General features: G+C 39.1%; 1 protein-coding gene across 1 annotated transcript in view; it reads left to right on the top strand.

Moving 5' to 3' along the window:
• Positions 1–19,724, top strand: part of babam2 (BRISC and BRCA1 A complex member 2) — a 91,487-nt gene that overhangs the window by 2,311 nt on the left and 69,452 nt on the right. Inside the window, exon 4 of the mRNA XM_086050415.1 lies at positions 9,618–9,712. Coding sequence (XP_085906541.1) covers positions 9,618–9,712 — 95 coding nt within the window. The remainder of the gene's footprint in view (positions 1–9,617; positions 9,713–19,724) is intronic.

The following is a 19,724-nucleotide window of genomic DNA, read 5'->3' as shown; positions in this document are numbered from 1 at the left end:
TGTTTGTTTAAAGCAGGGAGCTATATCGAAAAGTCACCACGAAGCAGAGTTGGTCCCGAAAAGAAACTCTACATCCACAGTGTCGATTTGGTTTGGCTTTTCCTCGGAGGAGAACGCGCAAACCAGTTTGCAAAGTTAGCAGAATTTCGGTTCGGACGTCAGCGCCAACAGCCGAAGCAAACGGAAATCAGACCATTAGTAGCCTGAGGCAGCCGCTAGCTCCAAGCTAACGCAACCCACGGTAACACAGCCATTTAACAAGAGCACTCCATATGAAAAATAAACAGGCAAGCAGTGTAAAGAAGTAACTGAGGCAGTGACCTTGCGGAAGACATGATTCCCTAAAACAGTGGAAAACGAGGGCTTTAAAAGACTCTTCAAAGTACTAGACCTGTGTTACAAGCTGTGTTTTTATGTTTACATTGTTGCCTTTTATGTTTACATTCACTGCACATCTTGATAAAAAAATTGTCACTATTCAAATTAAAACCTGTTTAGAAAGCTTAGCTGACTTAAAATGTATTTTTTTTTCTTTTAGAGTTTCATACACATTTTAAATGTGTTTTATTTTGTTTAACATGAGGAAAATGGTCAGAAATGTGCAAATTAGTATTAAAAAAACTATGTAAAAAAATAATCGTGATAAAATCGTGATCGTGATTTTATTTTTAAAAAATCGTGATCTGATATTTTTGCCAGATCGCCCACCCCTATGTTGCGGTAATTTCGATGTGTTGACTTGAAGAGCCCTTTGGAATTTCCCCCCCCGTACAAGGTACACTGAGATCTTGTTATGGATGACGGCAATTTGAACTGCAACATTAGAGACATACTATATATTTTCCCAGTTTTGGTCACATAGGGAATTGTACAACCTAGAGGTAATGGTTCTAATGTTCTCAGAAAGATGTAGTTTAGTTTGCATGGGACCCCACGTATTTTGTGGTTTGATATTTGCAAATCCACTCATTTGCAGGTTTATTTGTTGAACCTATCCTCTGTTTCTCATGGAAACCCCTGCTTAGTTGCATTTTTGTTGTTGTTGTTGTTGTTTTGTTTACCCAATCCCTCACTTATTCATGTTTTTTTTCCCAAATGTTCTTTTTACTGTCAATTAGAATGAGCTATTCTATTGTCTTCGATTTTTGGTATTTGTGGTCTGGCCTGATTTCTATGAATAGCGATGGTCCACAATAGTTCAGTGAAGTGTACGACAGACTATTTACTCTCAAATAAAACTGCATTTTAGATTTGAGATTTGCTTGTGAAGGCAGCATTTGTACTAGTAAATTAGCCAACATTAAAACCAGAGAGTTGTAAATGGGTGGAAAACAAGCTATTGTGAAGCTCAGATAAGTGGGAAAATCAATCAAAAGCCATCAATCTATTTGTCTACAAATCTTTAAATGGCATCGCCCTGGCGTACCTCTCTGAGGTCTTTCACCCCTACGCACCTTCACGGGGCAACGGGTCTGCGGACCAGGCTCTACTGGAGGTGCCGAGGACTAAGCGGAGCCTCAGATGGGATAGAGCTTTTTCTGTTGCCAGTCCTTTGGATTGACCTTCCTTTAAATGTTAGGCAAGCCCCCTCGCTGTCCGTTTTCAAAACTCGTTGTAAGACACATTTCTATTCTTTGGCTTTTGACCCGACGTGAGACTGACACTTTTCTGCTGTTTTTTGGTGTCTACTGTATATAGTAATTTGTGTTTTAATTTATTGCTTTCACTGTCTTTTTTGTTGTATTATTGCTATTCTGTTAATGTAAAGTGCTTTGTTACAGTTGTAGTTGTTATGAAATGCGCTATATAAATAAAGTTGTATTGTATTGTAAAACATTGGCCATAACTGGAGTCTAACCGATTTACCATCCTGATTAATCGGCTCGCTGGTAAATTGGTCATTATATAACGAATATATTAACTTTTCTGCTCCACGGAGAATCAGTTTCCCTGCTCCTGTGTGTCTTGTGCTGTGCTGCACTCTCTACCTGATTGTCTGGCCCCTCCCCTCAAATCGACCAGCGAATTGCAGCACAGTCACAACTCCACTATCACTCATTTCTCTTCAGCAGAGGAAAGGATGAGTGCGAGAAAAAAATCCTTCTTTTTTTTTTACCCCACAGTAAACTGTGACACAACACAGAGAAGAGTGTTGTTTCAACGTTGCCAAATTTGAATGATTAATTGAACGGAATATATAATTCACTGGGTCGTCACAATGTTTTTCCATGCCGCGACAACGAGGTACTCTAACGCGGCCACACCAGCCCAAAGCCCTGGTCCACATGATGCTGGTTGTCACAGCCCGGGGGCGGAGCCAGAACGTGGCTAACGGGTGGGCCTGGAAAAATCAGAGTGGGCCTGAATATTTCTCTCACTGAGCACAATCCCGATGTCCCGACACATCATATATTCAAATAAAATGACAAACTGAATAATATGAAGTTCAGTTTTTCCTTAGACAACCACAATTATGGCATTCTTAATATTCATTCAAATGAAAAACAGAGCGAAACACAAATTCAAAAATAATTTACTAAAAAATTTGAAGTATATATTTTGTCATGAATCTCACTTGGTGAGCCTGTGTACACCCAGGCCCACCCATGGCTCCACCCCTGTCACAGCCTTAAAAAAAAAGGAAAAAAAACTGGCCCTCCTCGGTCTTTGCATTTTCTTGGTGACACTCACACATACAGCAGACATCATCGGAATTCTAAATCGGTCACGCCAGCCCGAAGCCCTGATCTGCACATTGGCTGTTAAAGTGGACTTAGAAAAATCTTGCCCCCGTGCTCTTCTTTACTATGGGATCAATAAAGACTTATACTTTTTCTTCTTCTTCTGCCTTTCTCTGCATGATAAGCGCACACTTGCGTCCCATGCTGAGGTGCTGTAAAGTGGGCTATCTGAAGGGAAGATGCATTTTCAGGGTGCACTGTTGGCATAACTAGCTAGCTAACTATACTTCACAATTGCACCACATAGCCACTGTTGCGAACAAAGGCCCTCAAATTCTATTTAGTGAGGGGAGGGGCAACCCATGCCAGACGAAAGTTTGTCATGCGGCAATGGTTTAGCCACGTCTCAACAAATGAGGAAGGCTGAGAATGTGAAAAGTTGTTTAACGCTATACTGTAATTCACAGTTGAGTATGACATATTTCTCTGCCTTTGCGTATGTTTCCATCAGCGAGTTCAGAAAACCGATAACTGGTCAAGGATTCAATCAAAAGACAGATCGATGTGCGTATTTAAATAGGTTATTTACTGTATATTAAAAAAATACGTATTTTATTTAAAAGGGGACAATGTATATTAATGAACATTTAATATATATTTTTTTAAACATGTAAATATGCCAGATTGTGCCATTGGCTAGTTTATATCTGCAGTTCCTTGGCAGGTTGTAACAACTCAAGTAAACTTGTGTACTGTTCACTGAGCATCAACAGAAGTATTCTCAAGCATTTTTGCCAGTTTAGCAATCTTTGCAATGACCCAAGGAAGGAAAGTAGAGGGGAAGAAAAACCACAATAAATGTGAATTTAATATAAAAAGAATATTAACAAACGAGCAGCACTTGACTTTAAGTAACAATGTAGCTGCTTTCAAAACATGCATCCCAATTTTTTTTTTTTAAATACTTTAGTTGAATTTTGTAAATTATATGAATGAAGAAATTGTTGTTTTATGAGTTGTAACTCCTGTATTGCAGGATGAAGTGAAGTGGGATGCAGACATTGGACAGCAGTCTTATACTGTAGTGATGGACATGGGACTTCGGCATATATTTTTGAAGGCAGTGAGACAGTTATGAAGCAAGGCTGTCACATTAAATGACAATTGCATATATATCTTTGTTTCACAAAGACAATTTATAATTGTGGCCAAAGGGAATGTGCATTGTGTTGTCATCATTGGCATATGCGACATTGTGGAGCCTACCGGACTATTGTTTCCAACACAAAACGTGCTCTGTTGTGGTGTTTCCTCTGTGTTATTGTTTTACTTGTATTTAGCCGTTAAGGGAGTTACGGTACACTCTTTGAACTATACGGGAGGGGGGGGAATCACTCCCCATGCTCGTTGTCTGTTGGCTTCTCGTAAACATATTTTTGTAGCGTAGTCTGAGACCCTGCCTACACGTAGCCTTGGTTTTTGAAAACGCCCGATATAAACCTGCGGTTAGCCCTATCATCCACACGTCCCCGGAGTTTTTTCAGTGAAAACGCAAAACTCCGGCTGCAGTGGAGATTTGCGGATATCTCCGAATGTCTCCGGATTAGCATTTCGCTGTGGACGGTTACACCCGGAGATTTACGTCGTCACTGTGCGACAACAATGCTTTGACGTCATTGCGTAACTTGTCTTTTCATGCGAGTCAACATGGATTCTTGCGGCGCTGTGTTGGTTATAGCCAATCTCAATGCTGTTTTTGCTTACTTATTTGCAGAGCTGGGCACTTACCCTTTTTTGCCCGTCCGGCTGCGACACTCCACCCTTGACCTGGGTACCCTTCCGGCCGCGAGGCACCGGCCATATTCGTAAACATTGTCGGCCTCCGCCCCGTTCCGACCTCCAAAAAAAAAAACGTTCACGATGCCCCCGCGGGAGAGATGCTAACGGAAGAGGTTTATTTTAAAGACAATTAGCTGGCTAACTTATTATTCAAATCCGCTGCTTGAAGCGTGCCACTTATTCACGTACTTATCCATGTAGTGTATGGACCTACTTTTCCAGGCGTAGTTATTCGCGTGATTTCCTCAGTGCACCGCGACGTGCGCGGAGTGATATAATTTCAAGTGTTATCAGTGATTCAACTCGTCTGTGAATGAATGCCGTTTACGCAATAAAAAGAAGCTGCGCTCCGAGACTTCTCCAAGTTATTAAGTTGTGAAAGACACAAGAACCCAGCTGCGTGTACTTACTTCCATTGCGAGCCATCTGGTTGTTTTTTGTTGTATTGTATAATTTATTTGTCCAACAGACGACAATTCTGCAAGCAACAGGTTACCTATTTTCCACACTCCCCTCCTTCACACTTCCTTGCCTTCAAAATAAAAGCATGCCAACAAACCACTACACAGTAGGTTTGGTACGGCGTATTTCCGGAATTAGGGAAGTGCATGATGTGCCAGTGTCATACTTGAGTGCTGCGCGCACCAGGGACTAACACAGTAACTTACCTTACTATATGTTGTTAACTAATACAAACGTCTTGAGTGAGGTAACGGCCACAGCCTCTTCCCCCAGGGTTGGCCTGGGTCATGAAACCATTTAGCCAATATGGCTAAGCAGTATAAAAATTTCCTAGCCACATTAGAGTTTAGTTGGCCGTGACATCACATGTTATGTGGTAGTGGTGCCGTATGTTTGCTGCTATGTGCACTGCTCATTGCACATTGGAGACGTATTGTATCCATTGTATCCCAAATAACAGAGTTGGGCATACCGCCTAAGTGACCGACCGGTCCGACTATCAGCTTACGACGGACACCCAATTTGTAGGCGATAGACGGGAAACTTAAAAAAAATAGTTGGACTAAGCATAGTCGGAAACCCATTACGGTATTTTCTATCTATGTCATCGTCTGTTTTCGCGCACTAGGGAGTTCAAATCACAACAAAGAATAAGCTTGATTTTGGTCAATTTATCTAAGAAAATATTAAGTGCATTATTAACAGTATGACGGAGATTTACAATCTCACCTCTCTTTACACTTTCATGGTGTTTTTTGGAATACGCCTTTAATTCTTGGAGACTTTGAGGCTGCAACTTGCAAGTAAACAAAAAACAGGCCATTGGCATTCCTTCGTGGCACGTGAAATCTCTGCAGCTGTTGTACTTTCCTGTGCTTTGGCCTGAGGATGAATGTTTGTTTAATCAAGGATGCAAGAGCTGCAGGTTGGTGTCTGCCAGTTTATGGACCGTCCCACTTCTAGCGTGCCAAAGCTTGGTACCCACTGCACAGATCTAAGCGTCATTAATTCAAACCCAGCCAACCTCCACACCACCACTTTGCCTGGTACAACTAAACAACAAGTTGTGGCTTTTCTTCTCTTGAACAGTAAGACCCTGTGACCTGCCTTTGCATCCTGTTGACAGTTTTGGGGTAGTAGTATGGTATGGATGGCACTGTTGCGTAGTTAGTTCAGTGTACCAATCCTTTCAAAGTCAACTATGATAGGCTACAACTCGCAGCACCCATGCATTGGATAAGGGGTATAGAAAATGTATGGAAGGATAGTGGAGTAAACGGAAGCTATTGTGTAACCTGCATAGATTGCAGCTCAACAACTTATTTTATACCTGGATCCATGCCAGTATATACAGATGTTAATTAAGTCTACAGCCCCCTGATCAAAACCAAGTTTTGTGATATTGAAAAGAATCAGACCGACATAAACCATTTCAAAACGTTTTCCACCATCAATGTGACCTATAGACCGTACAACTCAAAACAAAAAATGAAATAAACACAGTGATGTCTTTGCACAAGTAGGCACACCGTCTTATAACTGCGGATGTGGCCATGTTCAGATGAAACCAGTCATATTCCAACACGTTTAATGGGAACCAACACACACCGGTCATCTTTTAAAGTGTCCCTGAGTAAACCTAGTTAAAGTTGAGATGTTCAAGTTGGGGTTTCCTGACATTTTTGTAGCCACGCCCAAGCCGTGGTCTGCAGAGAACTTATAAAGCACATATCAAAGGGATCCCATTTTTTAAGGTATCAGTCTTTAACCTGGCAAGAGCCGGATTGATATGTGAATCACTCAAAGTAGTTCCCCACAGAATCAATCTGGGACTGCTCCAATGTGATCTGCCCCGAAAGTACTTCTGTGGCAACTTGTGCACATCTACCAAACTTTTGTTGTGAGCAATCCCGGCAACGGATGAAAATGTCATCTCGAAAATGCACGTGCCTCGTTTTGACCGGCTGAGTGAGTCCTCTTATATGGATAATTGGAACAGTTGGCATCATGGCGTTGATTGATATAAAGGGCGTCTTAAATAAAACAACGTTGATTCCCTGGACTCTGTGGACTCGGTGGGGGACAGGAGGATGTTGGCCAAGCTGTCATCAATGCTGAACAACCCAGACCACCCCCTCCAGGGCACCCTAACAGCACTCCACAGCTCCTTCAGTGGCAGATTGTTAGACCCTCACTGTGCAAAGGAGAGATTCCGCCGCTCCTTCTTGCTTGCTGCTGTCGGACTCTTTAACAAGAACATTGTGTAGTCTCTACAAACTGGCGGACATTAGTGCAATTATGCAGTCCTGCACCAGAGCTTACATCGTGCAATACCCAACATTCCCCACTACTGTAATACCGTGCAATACTCAACATTCCCCACTACTGTTAGTCTAGTTTTATTTTTATCCAATGCTGTTCCTTACATTTCACTACAGCACTGCAGCACTGCAGCACTGTCACTTAGAGTATTTTTCCTCTGTACTATGTACAGGCTAAAATGAGTGTTCCTTATACTTTTTATGTAGATGTATTTTGGTGTGTATATACATGTGTATATACACATGTTACTGCGTAGATTTACATAGGTTTGATCCTGAATGTTTGCCGTTAATGTTATACATTAATGGCTACATTATGCCGCCGTCCCTGTGTTACCTATATCTTTGCTGCTGTAACACTGAAAATTTCCCCACTGTGGGATCAATAAAGGCCTTCTTATCTTATCTTATTCATCAAGCTGATTGTCCACCAAGAAATGTTTTCAGCACATCCTCATATCCGGCCCCCTATCACGCTGTTCCTTTGTGATTGATTGGTGGTGCGGCTCGGAGGAAATCAGCAGGCTTGGGACAAGATGGATTCTTTGGGTTTTGTGAACTCACAAATACCGGAAGAATTCAGCTTGCAGGCAAGGTTAATCAGTCCGCAGAAGGGTACTAAACAATTTACAAGACATTAAATGAAGTGGAGAAAATATGGCACAACACTGCCATTACCAAAATCTGGACTTCTTACCCAAATTGATAAAAAGAAAACTGGTCAGGGAGGCTGTTGAGCGGCCGACAGCAACATTGAAAGATCTGCAGGAATTTCTGAAAAGTATTGCTGTTTTGTACATAGACAACTATATCGCCTCTTCTTCACACTGTACTCTATGTCTGGGTTGTGGTTGGTATGGTAGCGAAATGGAAGCCCCATCTTACAAAGCAAAACATCTAAGCTTGGCTACATTTGTTAAAACCAAAATTAAATCTCTTGAAGCTTATGGGGAAATGTTTTGTGGTCCAATGAAACCAATATTGAACTTTTTGGCCATAATTCTAAAAGGCTGCTTAGAGCAAACACAACACTACTCATCACCAAAAGAACACCATACCTACCTACAGTACAGTGAATACCAGTCAGTGTTGGCATAACACCTTCGGGCTTTTGCCGTTTTCCAGCAAAACTAGAAAAGATTAAATTCATTTGGGGTTAATAGAGGCACTTTAAATGGTGGTAGGTATTCTGTTGGCCAATTCGGAAAACACACCCACATTTACAGTTATGGGTGGGCTCAAAAATGAAAAAAAAACTTTTTTTCCAATTGACTTGTACAGGTTATAGGTCACATTCATGGTGAAAAAAGTTTCCACCAAAAAAAAATGGCAATCAAACGGGTGTGTAGACTTTATTTCCACTTTATTCCTGTCTGGCTTCCAGTATCTTACAACATATCCTCTTGTGTGTTTGAGTCCTCTTCACTGGAAATTTCCATCTATACATTTAAGTTTGTCTCTTCCTGCTGTCACCAGATTGACCAAAAAGCAGAAGTGAACAGTCCTGTAGCACATAAATAGAATTGTGCAACATTTGAGAACATTGTGATCCCGAATTATGATCATAATGGGATAGCCGCACTTCTGAGTAGAGACCATGCCATCTGGCACATTGGTTAAACATATTTAGTGCATGAATGTGATACTTGGAACATAATTTTGTTTAGGTTTACTATTTTTGTATCTATGCACATTATTTTCACGTTAACTGAGTGTCTTCACTCCAAAATGTCAAGTGGGCTCATTAGTTCAGTTGCTTAATCAAAAGAACCTTGGGCTCAAAACCTTGTCATGCAGAGAACACAACTGTTTTCAAACGACCTTTATGTCAGACTCAGCTGTCATGTGTTGTAACCTTAATTTTGTTTTTGTTTTCCATGTCTCTACCACTTACCCCCGAAATACAAACGTTAACGCTCTTATAAAGATTTTATATGATTTCATGTAAATGTATTTTATTTAAAAAGACAATTAAAGCCATGTCAACCACTTTTTTAGCGAGCAATTTCTCTTCTCATTTGATTACGTTCTAAACTAATGTATAGACTTCCTAATATCCGGTACAATATAATTTCTTTATATATAAATAACATATATAAATAACATATTTTTTCTCAGACATTTAGGAAATTGATTACAAGCATGAAATAACCTATATAAACTAGAATTCTGTCATTATAGCATGGAAAAAATTCTCCTTAATCCCATATTATTGCCAATTTCTGTTTCCAAAGTCAAATGGTATTTTACACAGCAAAAAAGATTTAGACTCTGAGTCATTAATCTAATCTATTTTCATCTTTTTTCCCTCCAGGGGATATTATATTTAATGCCCACTATCCGGAACTGCCCCCAGATTTTATTTTTGGAGAAGATGCAGAGTTTCTTCCCGAACCTTCAGAATTACCGGTGAGTATCCAGGTTAAGTAAATTGTGTAGGGGAGACATATTTTCTTGAAATGATTTGCCTCCTTACACAGTATATCCTTGGTATCTCATGGTGTTTTCACCTTCTCACCCTTTAATTTTTATTTATTTATTTATTTATACAAATAAAGTTGACGCTTGCAACATGTTCCAAAACTGCTGGGATGGGGTCATGTTAACCACAGTGTTACATCACCTTTTCTTTTAACAACATTCAATAAACATTTGGGAACAGAGGAAACTAATTGTTGAAACTTTGGAAGTGGAATTCTTTCCTATTCTTTGGGTCTCCGTTTTTGCCCTTCATAATGCGGCACAGATTTTCAATATGAGACAGGTCTGAACTAGTGGCAGGCCCGTCTAGTATGTGCACTCTTTTACTATGAAGCCAAGCTGTTGTGACACGTGCAGAATGTGGAATGGCATTGTCTTGCTGAAATTAGCGGGGACATCCCTTGCAAAAAGACGTTGCTCGTGATGGCAGCATAAGTTGCTCCACAACCTGTATGTACCTTTGAGCATTAACGGTGCCTTTCAGATGTGCAAGTTACCAATGACATGGACATTAACACACGGCCATGCCATCAAAGATGCTGGCTTTTGTATTTTGCGCCGAGAACAATCCGGGTTGGTCTTTTCCTTTTGAGCCGGGAGGACTCTATTCGATATCAGTGATTTCCAGAAATTGTTTGCAATGTGGACTCATCAGACCACATTACACTTTTCGATTTTGCGTCGCGTCAATCCATCTCAGTTGAGCTCAGTCTCAGTTAACCCAGCGGCTTTTGTGAGTGTTGTTGATAAATGGCTTTTGCTTTGCATGGAATTTAAACTTGCATTTGTAATGTAATGTAGTGACTGAGCAACAATGGTTTTCTGAAGTGTTCCTGAGCCCATGTGGCAATATCCTTAACACAATAATGCTGTTTTTTAATGCAGTTCCACCTGAGGGATGGATTGTCACAGGCATCCAATATTGGTTTTTGGCCTTGATGCTTTCATGCTGACATTTCTCCAGATTCTCTTAATCTTTTGGTGATATTTTGGATCATAGATGGTGAAATCCCTAAATTCCTTGTAATTGTATATTCTTAAACTATTGGATCAAACAGTCTTCACAAAGTGGTGAATTTTGCCCATCCTTGCTTGTGATCAACTTCGCCTTTCGGGAAAGCTCATTTAATACCTAATCATGATCCTCACCTGCTTCTAATTACATGTGGAATGTTTCAAACAGGTGTTTTTTGAGCATCCTGCAACTTTCCCTGTCTTTTGTTGTCCCCTGTCCCAGCTTTTTTGGAATGTGTTGCAGGCAACAAATTCAAAATGAGAGAATATTTGCAAAACAATAATGTTCATCACTTTCAACATTAAATACCTTGTGGTTGTAGTGTATTGAAATTTATAAAGATTGAAAGGGAATTTCAACCAATGTTTTTATTTACTTTTTGCACAATGTTCCAATTTCATTGGAATTGGAGTTTGTACTTGTGACTGAGAAGAGAATAATGTCACGTTCTTTGTTGTGATGGATTTTGGTGCGCAATGTGATATTTACCATTAGAAAACAAAATGAAAAAGCGCTTACATGGCCAGTTTACAAACCTATCACCTGTGTCTGACTAAAACAAGGAGTTAATGTTACGTGTGAAATTATTTTGTTGCATTTTTCGTGTTATTTCACATGTTTCGCATGCATTGTTGTTCATGCAAAACTGTATACTCCCTGACAGACAGACAACCAGCTAGTTTAGCAGTAGATAGTTAACCAGCTTTTCAAATTTATGCCATGTAATTCGGTCTTAATCCCAGGTTAACTTGCATCCCAGATGTCCATCCCTTTTTTACCTCTCATACAACATAGGGGACAACTTGGTAACAACTTTACTACTACTACTAGTTAGAAATCTTTGTGAGATTCCTCATTCTCATTTGATTTCTTACCTTGACAGACATTTGAAAAATAAATATCCTTAAACCGTTTCAATACAGTTCTGTTTTGTAAATCAGAGTTTGATTTAAATAATGTTTCAAGGCTTGAAATAAGTATATTTGCATCGCAATTTGCAGGTCGAAATGTTATGGACTCAATATACAGTAGTTTTGAATTGATAAACTGCGGTAGGTCTTAGTTGTGGAACTCTTCTCTCTTTGTATACAACCATTTGACGCTGGTATTTTAAACCTGGACTATGCAGCTCTAATTTCTATTTTTGCTGCAGCCTAGCATAAAGCAGCTAAATTCCCCTGTTGTGTCAGAGGCTGGGAGAGAAGAGGGGAGTATGGCTCACTGTCTCATAAATCCAGCTGTGCACATAAGGGGAAGTACCTCTGCTGAGCCAGTGCTTGGCCGTTCTTTGTGTGTTTATTTTCTCACATATAGTATAGTCCTGCAGTTTTTCCTCTTCATATGTTTGTAATTTTGCTGCCAGAGCTCTTCTTTTCCACCGCAACTCTTTTCCCTGTTCATATTCAGTAAGTGCACCCTCCCTTGCACTTTTAAACCCTAGATTTCCCCTCTCACAAACATTTAAGATTCTGGTTTTATTAATCCTAGAGCAGTCGAGGTGGGAAACTGACAGCAGCCCATGACCTCACTTTGTGTAGCCCTTTGATCAATTAAAAAAATCCCGGGAAAAAGACGGAACAAATCAAAATATGAAAATAATTCTGCTAATATACGAATCTGCTGGTGCCGGACTGCAAATATGCAGGTTCAGTGTTGCAAAGTTCCACTGGAAAAGTTTAAATGTACCGTAGCTTAAATGTGGGAACAGACTGCGGCTAATTAGGCACTCGGGCAGTTCCTCATCCTAAAACACTTAGTAATGGATAGACGAAGGCTTGTTTTGAACTGGTCACTCTTTTTAACCTGCTCCTCAGCTTTACTTAATTGTTTGGAGGAGTAGAAAGTCAAGGCATGGAGTCATTATGACCTCGAAACTTAAAATAAATTGGGGTTTATACAGTTGCAAGAAAACGTGTGTGAATCTGCAAAATCATCTAGGTTCCTGCTTAATTTGATTAAAATGTGATCCAATCTTCATCTATGTCTTAACAATAAACAAACACATTCTGCTTTAACTAATACCACACAAGAATGTTTTCATGTTTCTGTTGGACACAGCATGTAAACATGACACAATGCTGGGTGGAAAAAGTACTGTACTTGAACCGCTTCATTAATTACTTCTCCAAGAGTAAATTGGAGTCAGGAGGCAGCCAATATTGGTTAAAGTGTCCCTGCCCTCTTTAAAACATGCACGAGTTTTGAGTTTGCTATTCTTAAAAGGATATGTGATAAAGACATTCGTAAAATCGACAACTGAATGCTTTGAAACAGGAGAAAATATGCCTTCTTGAGTGGCCCAGTCAGTGTTCTGACCTCAACCCGATTGAGATGCTGTGGCATGGACTCAAGAGGGTGATTCAGACCAGACACTCCAAGAATATTGCTGAACTGGACTCTTTTGTAAAGAGGAAGGGTCCAAAATTCTTCCTGACTGTTGTGCAGGTCTGATCTTCAATCACAAGAAACATTTGGTTGAGGTTATTGCTGTTCAGAGGTAAATTGTAATACCTTAGACTATTTCAGCATTGTTTTGGATTTACTTTCACCAATACAACTGTGTAATTCTGAAGTATGACATTAAAGTTTGATACAGTACAACATAATAATCATAACAGCTTTACTTTCCACTGGAGTGTTGTACTTTTTCACAGAATGAAATATTTTGTTTTATTGCCACAGATTAAAATCATTTCATAATAATAGTAATAGGTGCTTTTCTTAAACTGCCAGTCCTCCTCCTGTGCTTTGCCATAGCGAATTTCCAGATGATGTATGTGGGTGGCATTTTTAATTCTATCCCAAATTTGTCCTAAAAAAAATAACACAGCCTCACAATAAGTTGAAAACATATCACCTGGATTGTAGGCTCTTCATACTTAAGTGCATAGTGATTAAAAAGTATAGTGCATACAGTGACAGACATCAGAACCAGTTGGTTGTGCTGCTATATTGATTACATTTATGGTATTTTTACCAGTGATGCATTAACATGACCTTAAAGCCTACCAATGGCCAGTTGAACTGTGCGGGAAACGAAGACTTAAACGGAAACAAAATACTTAAACAGAAACAAAATTATAGTTGTGCTGAATAATACAAGGTGTCCCTAAAAAAAATGACATCATTTTAAAAGCAGTGAATTTTAAATGATATCATTGCTCTTTTCTTTTTTTTTTTTTTTTGTTCCAACAAAAATTAACAATGTACAGTTGTGTTTGTTACGTTTGTGTTACCGCTAATAATGACGTTGACTGGCTTATTTTTAATATTTTTGAAGACCATAACATCTGTCCTATACTTTTTCAAGTGCTTTTTAAAATTTGTGTTAAATTGAAGTACAATAACTGTTTTTAATAGCAGTAATATGTTGGGCTGTACTGAGTGGCTGTCCACCTTTACATTTGATACTTAAAGAGGAAGTCAACACAATTTTCTTTTCAAGAATATGTTCTATGCAAGCCTGATAAATATTGCATTTGTGGAATAAGTGTTAATCCACAATTTTTTAGCCATCTCTGGGGGGCGGCCATCTTGTCTTCTGTCTTCTGAAAATGACACCACGGCTGCTCACAATGACCAATCACGGCCCAGATTCAGAAAACAGATCAGCCGTGATTGTTCGTTGTGGGCAGTTGTGATGTCATTTTCAGTCGACAGAAGACAAAATGGCCGCCCCCGGAGATGGCTAAAAACGAGTGTATTTTGCTGCTTGACTTATATTCCACAAATGCAAAATGAATCAGAATGCTGTGTTTCAACTAGTGGGCCTGCTGGGAGCATATTCTTGAAAAAGAAATGTTTAGGTTGACTTCCACTTTAAGTCGCAGAAAAAATGTAACATGGGAGTCATGTTCTTTGTTTTTTTTGTTGTTGTTGACAATGTCAGCTCACTTTTTCCAAATTCTATAACTGGCATGGAAAAAAACGTTTTTTTTTTCCACCTCTTTTTTTCTCTTTTCCATTGACGTCAGATTTTTTTTTTTAATGTTCTCCAGTAATAGCGCCTGGTGGTGAAAGCCTTTTTGTGAGTTTGCCATGATGTTATCCTCAGACTCCCCCCACCCAACTCATTTTATTAGAATAATTTGTTGCTTTACCTTAATACGATTAATAGTTTTGGCAATTGCTCATAATCAAGGTAACAATCTCTCAAGAAAGAGTTGATACTTGGTTATTTTGGTCTCCTCTCCTTCATCCAAAAGGCTGGGATGTAGGCTCTTTTCAGTATTGCATGGGTGGAGGGGGGTTGACGAACATTTTGAGAACAGAGAGGTGGCTAAAGAGGAGGAAATGACAAAGACAGAGACAGGAAGGGAGGGGAGGTGGACAGCAATACCAGTTAAATCCCTTGCGTAGAACACTCTTGCATCATCGTTTTTTTTCCCCTTATTTTTTAATTTCCAAATTCAGTAAATGACTAGTAGGTTTTTGTATGATATTTATCTAGGATTTTCATTTGTTGTTGAGAATCCAGCGGCATTTCTGGGTGTTGTTGACGCATGGCTTCTTTTTTTAACTTGCATTTGTAGGTGTACTGACAAACTCTGTCAACAAATTAACTCTGACAATTATTTTCTGAAGTGTTCCTGAGTGCATGTGGCAATGTTGTTTACACAATGATGCCGGTTTTTAATACATCTGTAGATCGAATGCTTTGGGCATTCAATGATGGCTTTCGGCCTTTCCTCTTAAGTACAGAGATTTCTCCAGATTCTCTGAATCTTTTAATGATATTATGGACTGTAGATGATAAAATCCACACATAACTCGAAATTGTACATTTGAGAAACGTTTTTCTTAAACTGCTCGACTAGTGCTCATTCAGTTTTTGGCGAAGTGGTGGATCTTGCCCCATCCCTGTTTGTGAACAAATTAGCCTTTCAGGGTGCTTTAATACCAATCCTGATACTCAACTGTTTCAAATAGACCTGTTAACTTGTAAAATATTTTTGCGCATTCCTCACCTTTCCCAGTCTTTTGTTACCCCTGTCCTGTCCCATCTTTTTTGGAACGCAAGGCAGGCATCAAATTCAAAATGAGTGACTATTTACAAATAAAATAATAATAACGTCCATCAGTTTGAACCTTAAATATCAGGTCTTTGTCGTGTATTCAAGTTAATATAGGTTGCAAATCATTGTATTCTGTTTTTATTTACGTTTTACAAAACATCCAAACATCACTGGAATCTGCGTTTGTATTTGCTCACGATGTGTTTGGAAAACAAACATTCTTGTAGGCAGGTTATTGGTTTGGTTATCGTGGGTCATCTTTATTTGAGTATACATAAGGTTGTCCTTAAATGCAACGTATCTCTAATGTTTTTAACCTTGTCCAATGCTACTAGCACCCTGTCTTTTGAGGAGTCGTTTGTCATCTGTCAAGTCTAGACTTGGCCAGCAGTGCATGTTGGCACTAAACATCTGGGGAGTTTCCCAACAACTTAGCTTTTTTTTCAGTTGGCGTGCATATGGCCAAGACCTGGGGTTATCCTCAATGGCCTCCCTAGAACCCGCATCAACATGTTTCCACTTATCAGTCCCAGAGTCCTTTGAGATGCAGAGGCAAGCTCTGTCTCGTTAAGAGTGGAAATTTCATCAACATAAACAGCTCAGTGTTCCTTTTTGTTGTTTGGTCATGCCAAGTAACTAATCAGAAGTGTATGTTTTGGGTAATTTAGCTGAACATGAAAAGAATTTTTTTATTAGTAGTAAATAAAATATGGGGGACCTCTAGGTGAACATATGTTAATGATCACTTTTGGATAAAAGGTCCTGGGCTAATTTTTTTCCATTCATACATTTTTCAGGTGTTATAATAACATGTTTGACATGCTTTTGTCAAAATACCTCAATGATCAAGCATTGCAGCAAACTTTACAACCCTTACTTTTTGCTATGTTGAAATGGCCCTAACACTACAGCCTTTCGCTTGTGGCTCGCTTGAATTCAATGCAATTTTATTTAGGATAGACATGTGCGAGATCAACGAAAGGGGTCCCTGTTTCCAGGTCTTGGAGAAAATATGTATATTTCTTGCCCTAAATAATACATTGTTGCTGTCCTGTGAAAAACACATTTGTCCATTTTTGTCATTAAAAAAAAAAATTACACGTTAATTGTTGGGTTGTCCGTAAAGCGTAAAAACGATTGGACTACATGTTTTTCACAGGACAGCGACGATATGTTAATGTTGAACTCCACAACACAAAAAACTACATACAAACTTAAGTCCATCCATCTATTTTCTGAGCCACTTCATCCTAACGAGGGTCGGGGACGTGCTAGAGCCTTTCCCAGCCAATTTTGGCTAGTAGGCAGGGTACACCCTGAACTGGTTGCCAAACAAACTTAAAAGTGTGTCATTAAAGTGTATTTGTTTCATGCATGTTTTGTTTCTCTGTGAAATTTCACAATACACAATGATACTTCCTTGTAATAGACATGATGTTTGTAGTTCAGCGTAACTTGGCTGACAAGAAGAAACGAGAAAAATGTATAGATTTTTCTCGTCTTGGAATACATTTTAAAACAAGCAATGAAAAGTGAATATTTTTTTTCGAACCAAATTTCATCAAGTCTAATATGTTTTGATTTGCTCCAGTTTTTTTTCTTGCATTTTAGAGAACCTCTTTCGAGGCTCTTGTGTTTGTGTAGTTTGAGGCAATCGTTCTAGCATACAGCTCCCAAAAGAACAATGTTATGTGAAGCTAATCCAAGTATTCTTTTATGAAGAGAAAGGAAACGTGACTTCACGTTACCCTCCTCTAATCTTGAATGCCATATATTAGTGAGCACTTCCTAGCTGTTGCTGCAGGTTGTCCCCTGGTACTGTTCTCACAATGGACCTCAAATGGCCAGTAAAGTTGGGCCAACCTGGGCATAGAGTACGAACTAACACTTCCTTTTTGCTTAAGAGAGTAATGCATTCCACATTTTAAGAGTTTATTATTGGCAGAGCTCACTATCATGCCAGTGAATGCTTTGAGCAGGCGGGGTATTGTTTGCAACTTGAGAAGCTTGATGGAAAGAACAAACCTAGGGACGATCATCCATGCATGTACTCATAATTGGCCGAAGTGGTAAAGCAGTTCAAGAATGCATGCTATTCATACCAACAACTTAAACTGTGTTGGACAAAAATTGCATGGATCACACTGAAGAAACACTGGCTTCAGAATGCCAAGTGTCTTAAACACATGACAAGAGCAATTTAGGATGATCTTAGACTTGGCAATCTCTGGGGGCGAAAACAGGGTGTGAGCCCACTCTTGAATTAGAGACTAACAGAGATTAATTTAATACTTTGGAGTTGTTTAATGCCTCACACTTTCAAGTCAACAGCGATTTATTGGATCAGGTTGCCAGCATCTATAAAAATCACATTCAAGACATGAAAACAAATAATTTCTGTTGGCCTATATAATTATCTTGGATTTTCAGATGCCAGCCCCTCTCTTACTGGCCTAAGATAAATATTGGATCAGAGATGGTACAGGCGGATGGCACAAGACAGAATTCTGTCAATGTGGGACTATTAAGTGTGAAAACACCAAATTTAGGTGTGCATTTGTTCTCAATTTGTTCCTTAACTCATGCAAACCCAAGTCATTTTTTTCCACACTTTTAGCTTATGCAAACTTTGGCTACAGTCATTGTCATTGAAACATCAGTGATCTTCATCACATTATGCTTTTTCCCCGCCACAAAATGAAATAATGACTTATGACTACAATTATGAATACCCTGTGTCAAGTCTTTAGACTAATCTGATACATTTATGAAAGCAATTTTAAAACTGATACTGAATCAAGTTGTCATATCTTAGTGTAACATGAATATAAATTGCAGTGTTTGAATTGTTTTAAGAGGAAACATAAGGAGAGGTTCTTCCAGATTTTTTCATAACTAGATGCCGTAATTTAACACAGATTTATAACCTGTGTGCTTTGATAAGTGGATTATAAAATCATCTCGAGCCAATGAGTACTGTGTGATATGCCACCCTGGGACAAAGTATTACAAATGGATACATTTCATGCAACCCACATGCTTTGAGCTCATACAAATATATTGTCTTTAGTTCATAAGTGACATTTCAGCTGCCAAATACGACCGTTGCACATTTTATCCCAGGGTTTATCCTATTCGATGGACAAAACACAGTGTCTCGGCACGCAGAGCCTGGATCTCTTTCTGCGTCGGTGTCTTTCACACACAAAAAAATACGGGAAAAGGCTGTGAAAATGTCGGCTTCGATGGGCAGCATGAATTTGGCTTCTGATTTTGAGCAGCTTCTCTCATTCAACATCAGTGTCTGACCTTTCAAATGTTCTTCTGGCTGATTCCCACAGACATAATATTGTTCCCAGACTGATATAGCAGAAAAGGAAAGGTCAGAAAAAGAAGGACCAAAAGACAATTTTTAGAAACTTATTTTAATTGCTAATTTGGTATTGTGTAATTTAGTCAACTAAAGCCAGCAACACTTATATGTATCTAAATAATTTAGTTAAAATCCATGCAAAAACTCGTTTGTACTCCAGCTTTACTTCATGACATATTTCAAATCCTGGCATAATAACGTAAGACATGACAAATATATACCAGCATACTGATGTTTCTGTTCAGCATTTATATTGTCTGAAGTCACTGTAGCTCTTTTGCACTCGCAACAGCCGAGTTTTACAAGCTCTCTGCCTCTGTAATTGTGCTTCAATTCTGAATCAGGACGCTTTACCTGTAATTATTAATGGGGCGTTTTCTCTCCACACCTTTCTGAAAATATCTATTTGTAGGCAGTTTTGAACAATACTTGAGATAATAAAGCTCCTGCATTTGATTTGACCAATGTTTTTTTTTTTTTTTAATTTACTTGGAAATTCTGGTGTCCAATTCTCCTGACCATATATTTTATTTAGCA

The sequence above is a fragment of the Filicampus tigris genome, chromosome 13 (genome assembly GCF_054856515.1).
Source record: "Filicampus tigris isolate MCC_2025a chromosome 13, RoL_Ftig_1.0, whole genome shotgun sequence".
NCBI lineage: Eukaryota > Metazoa > Chordata > Actinopteri > Syngnathiformes > Syngnathidae > Filicampus > Filicampus tigris.
Note: the sequence above shows the minus strand (reverse complement) of the source record. Positions and strands in the feature narration are given on the sequence as shown.